Source organism: Acanthisitta chloris, unplaced genomic scaffold, assembly GCF_000695815.1.
Source record: "Acanthisitta chloris isolate BGI_N310 unplaced genomic scaffold, ASM69581v1 scaffold19489, whole genome shotgun sequence".
Taxonomy (NCBI): Eukaryota; Metazoa; Chordata; class Aves; order Passeriformes; family Acanthisittidae; genus Acanthisitta; species Acanthisitta chloris.
In genome coordinates this window covers 1,732-6,145 of record NW_008691082.1, presented here as the reverse complement: position 1 = coordinate 6,145, position 4,414 = coordinate 1,732, and the positions used below count along the sequence as shown (strand labels likewise).

The window sequence follows — 4,414 nt, the reverse complement described above, 5'->3', positions numbered from 1 at the left end:
GCCAAGTGTGATTTCAGAGGAAATGCCATAATCTGGTTCTGCATAGAAAGCATACACAATAACCTATTTTACTAATTGTGGGTAAAAATGCTTACTACTTCCTTGCCAGGCTCAGTCAACTGGAAGGTCAGAAATGACAGGACATCATGATCATCTGTATTCAAGAAACAAAACAAAACCATGTTACAAATCCCAGTACTTTCCCAGTCAACCTTCTACTTGTTCAGGATCTTAAGGCAATAGCATCCTCCCCAAAGTCCTCTCAAGAGCTTGTGCAGTGGGAAATGAGACTGTACAATGCCTAAGCACATCAGTGGTTTGGGAATGGGAGAGGATCAATTACATCACCATGGCCAAAATTAGTATAACGGATCAGCAGCAGCAGAAAAGCCCCACAACCTCTCCTGCCAGTCCTGCAAGTCCCCACACCACTTGTCATAATTGTTAACATTTCCTACCTGCAAGTCCCCCTGTTGCTGCAGATATTCCAAAATACCCTTGGGATGGCAATGTCATATCCTCCACTTTAGCACAAAGTTCATAGTCATCTTTATCCGGAGTAAAGCCATTGTTTATTAACACCTAGAAGGATAAACACGACTTTTACCACATAGATCCATTTCTGTTAATTGCTTTGTCAGTTTACAGTAATGGTCACAAATACACAAACTGGGCAATTCAGCAGCTGATACTAGAAACCCAAACCTACTTCTTTTGTGAAAGACACATTTTACAAAGAAAACGCATAAGCTTGTGTTTCTGAAAGGAGGAAAAGGACCGATGCGACGTTCAGCATGAACAAATGTCAACATTCTCTATTCATCACCTAAGGCAACACAGCACCCAGCATTCAGACACATTCAAATAGATTCATTTCAGATATAAAACCAGCAAGACAAATCAGTGTGTGGAAAGGAACACACAGGGGACAGGGACCCCATCAAGAGAGGTGAAGGTAAGCCAAGGGATGGTATAGCATGTCTGAGGGTGCTAATGGCAACACTATTCCAGGGAGCACCAAGGGTTTGGGAGCACATCCGAGATGCTTGTGCACCACACATGCAGTGTGAGAAACAAACAGGACAAACTGGAAGCTTTGGTCTTTCCAAAAGCTACAATATCACTGAGAACAGTGAGATTTGGTGAAATGAGTCCCACACCTGCAGCGCTGGGACGGAGGGGACAGCTGCCCAGGCTGTCAGCTCTGGTACAAGACGTGGTACAAGAAATCCCTGAGTCAGGGACCATTAATGCCAGGCCATCATCAGCGTACAACCTAATGAGGTGTTGGGCAAGACAGGGTTTTGGTCTGACCTACACAAGTCATCCCCTGCAGTTCTTAGGTAGATTCAAAGCTTAGAGAGGTTCTGCAAATGCATCCTTGGAGAAAGAGAGAACCGCTAAGGTTAGCAGCAACATCTGGGACAGAGGAGGTCCTAGATGAGGCATGAGGGACCAGGTGGATGCAAAGAGAGCAGCCTTGGAGCCTGACATCCAATTTTCATGCAAGAGTGACAGCCTTTGCCACTACAACACAGTACAAGGTGCATTCATGTGTGCTTTTAGAGAAACTTTGACTATAAAATGACAGCTCATGTTAGTCGTCACGGCTAACACCTATGGATATATGGACAGCACCTTTTCAGAAGAAATCAGAAGCCAAACAAACACTTTGTAGTTGTCACAGCCCAGCACCAAATTAGTATTTTTCTCTTATTACCTGGAAGGAATTCACAATCATCTGAACAGTATTTAACAAGACTTAAAGATTTCCTTATACCAGTGGTTTTCTATCATTTTTAGTCTTCAAAGCCCTACTATTTCTTGGAGGTGAGAAGCCTCAAATAACTAATTTAAATCTACTGTCAAAGAGAGTTTCAGCTTTTTAGTCACATTTCAAGAACCTGTTACCATCAGCTACAAAACCCTCTGCCGCTCTCAGATCAGCTTGAGAAATACCACGTTAAGGAGCTGAGAAACAGATGCTGGCTTTGGGACACCTCTACAGGCAAGACAACAGCTACAGAAGAGTGTGAGCACACACCGGTATGTTTGCACGGCTGACTCCTAAGTCACATCAGAAGAATCAGCAATATCTGCCCAGTCAGCTCAGGATGCACTACAGATGAACTAATGCAGCCAAAAGAACTTGTCCAGCATTTAAACATACAGAACCTCCTTCCAGCTTCTGCTACCAAGCTCAGCATTCCCAAGCACACTGAAGTAACACACGACGACTTCGGGTTTTCACATAGTTGCAACAATCTCATGCCCAAAAAGCTGATAAACATGAGTACTTAAGCTATTCCAGAGTACTTACAGTCAGGGCTTTTTGGTAGTATGTTATCTTGACTCGAACAGGGTAGGGCTTGTTACGGAAGTCCCTCTGACAGGATGCCAATGCTTGAGTGGAACCATCACTACGCAAGAAGACAACTTGCATAAAAACCTATGTTATGAGTTATCAGCTAAGACAAAAAAGTGTCAACGTATCACTAAGCAATGTCATGACAGGTATTCAGTATGCAAGTTTTTTCAGACACTGTCCCACAACTGCATGGAGCTTGTCTCAAGTCTGGGACCTACAGAACGAGACACTCTACACTGAGTGGAACCATCACTACGCAAGAAGACAACTTGCATAAAAACCTATGTTATGAGTTATCAGCTAAGACAAAAAAGTGTCAACGTATCACTAAGCAATGTCATGACAGGTATTCAGTATGCAAGTTTTTTCAGACACTGTCCCACAACTGCATGGAGCTTGTCTCAAGTCTGGGACCTACAGAACGAGACACTCTACACACAATGTATCTCAAGTCTGGGACCTACAGAACGAGATGCTCTACATAGGACACAATGTAGACAGAATGCAGGAATGGGGAAATCTGCTTCTGTGATACATTCCTGCACCAGTGAACGGAGGTGGAAACCAGCTGCAGTTCAGACTGCACCAACCAAGCCAGACACCCCTCTCCTCAGAGAATCCAGAAAGCTGTCAGCTGTGCTGTTGACAGCAAACAATCAGAAATCAAAAGTAATCCAACTGATTTTAGCTTTCACTTAGTCACTTCTGTCAGTTACTAACTGTGTGTGGAAGAGGCCCATAAGCAGTGAAGAGGTAAAGTCTGTACCTCTCTTTATCTGAGTCCACTCATCCCAAAGGCCATATGCCATTTAAATATCCCTCAGCTGCCAAATTCTGTGCTCTTACTGCCAAACCACTGTTTCAACAAATAGAAAACCTCAAACGTAAAGGAAACATCATAGTTTCATATGAAAGAAGTCTTTATCATGTTTCTCAAAGACTTTTGTGCAACATTTCATCATTCAAAAGCAAGCATTCATCAACAGCACTGAACACAGACTTACTTCTGATGGTCATACAGGAGGTTTCCATTGTTGCCTACAACTATCACTCCAGGGTTGTTTTTCTAGAAAAAGAAATAGCAAACAAATGCAACGGTTTAATTCAAAGTGAAACACAGGCTGTCAAGGGATGTCACTTTTCTGTGATACTGCACTTGAAGTCATTACACCTCAGGTACACCACAGATTTGACATTGGTTTGGCACTCCAGAACTACACTGACAAGCTGCATGCTCTGCACGTGACACGTTCTGTGCACAGCTAGAGGTGAAACAACACGTGCAAACTGAGATCCTGGGTATGCTACCAGTTACCATAACCTAACAAATATAGAAACAGAGGAGCCACAGAGAGGAGAATTTCATATGTAGTGAAGACAGAGCTCTTGAAACTAATAGAAAACTTAATACATCCAACTTTGCATGTTTTCCCAGTGTTATGTAGCCAAGCAGACACTGTGTTGATGTCCTACTGACCTCCTCACAATCACCAGAAAAACCTCAGGAGCTTTCTGTCAGAGACTTAACAACGACTGTCAAACACATCCCCAGTTATTTAAATTGCTAGAGGATGAAAACAAGCTAAATGGCAACAGCAGAAGAACTGCAGAGGAATTTCTCCATCCTGGGACTGAAGAGGTTGTCGTTGAAAAATGTCTCATAATCTCCAGCACTTAGGACATGTCAGACGAATACCAGCATGGTCAAGACTTTTGTTTTGACTAGAAGTGACACATCATCACCTTCTACAAAGGGTTCTACACCACACTGACTGAACTTGTCATGATCAGAGTCCCAGTGCTATCAGAGATCTGGCAAACAGTGCTGTCCATGTGAGATTTTTGGTGGATGGCATTCCCAGCCAACTAAACTACACCAGTGTCCATGTTTATGCCAGTGTCCATGTTTATGCCAGAAGCCAGGGAAAAAGGAAAAAAAAAAGAGGGTTTTAAAATTCTTAATAAGTTGAAGAATATTCTATGTCTTGTCTTTGACACAAATGTCACCTTCAGGTTTTCAATGTTTTACATGGGATGAAGTTTGCT

General features: G+C 42.8%; 1 protein-coding gene across 1 annotated transcript in view; it reads right to left on the bottom strand.

Annotated features, from left to right (window-relative positions):
• The window catches only part of LMAN1 (lectin, mannose-binding, 1), a gene marked incomplete at its 5' end in the record, with an annotated part of 12,780 nt that overhangs the window by 7,324 nt on the left and 1,042 nt on the right, over positions 1 to 4,414 (bottom strand). The window contains 4 exons of the mRNA XM_009082106.1: positions 96 to 154; positions 459 to 582; positions 2,321 to 2,420; positions 3,373 to 3,434. Coding sequence (XP_009080354.1) covers positions 96 to 154; positions 459 to 582; positions 2,321 to 2,420; positions 3,373 to 3,434 — 345 coding nt within the window. The remainder of the gene's footprint in view (positions 1 to 95; positions 155 to 458; positions 583 to 2,320; positions 2,421 to 3,372; positions 3,435 to 4,414) is intronic.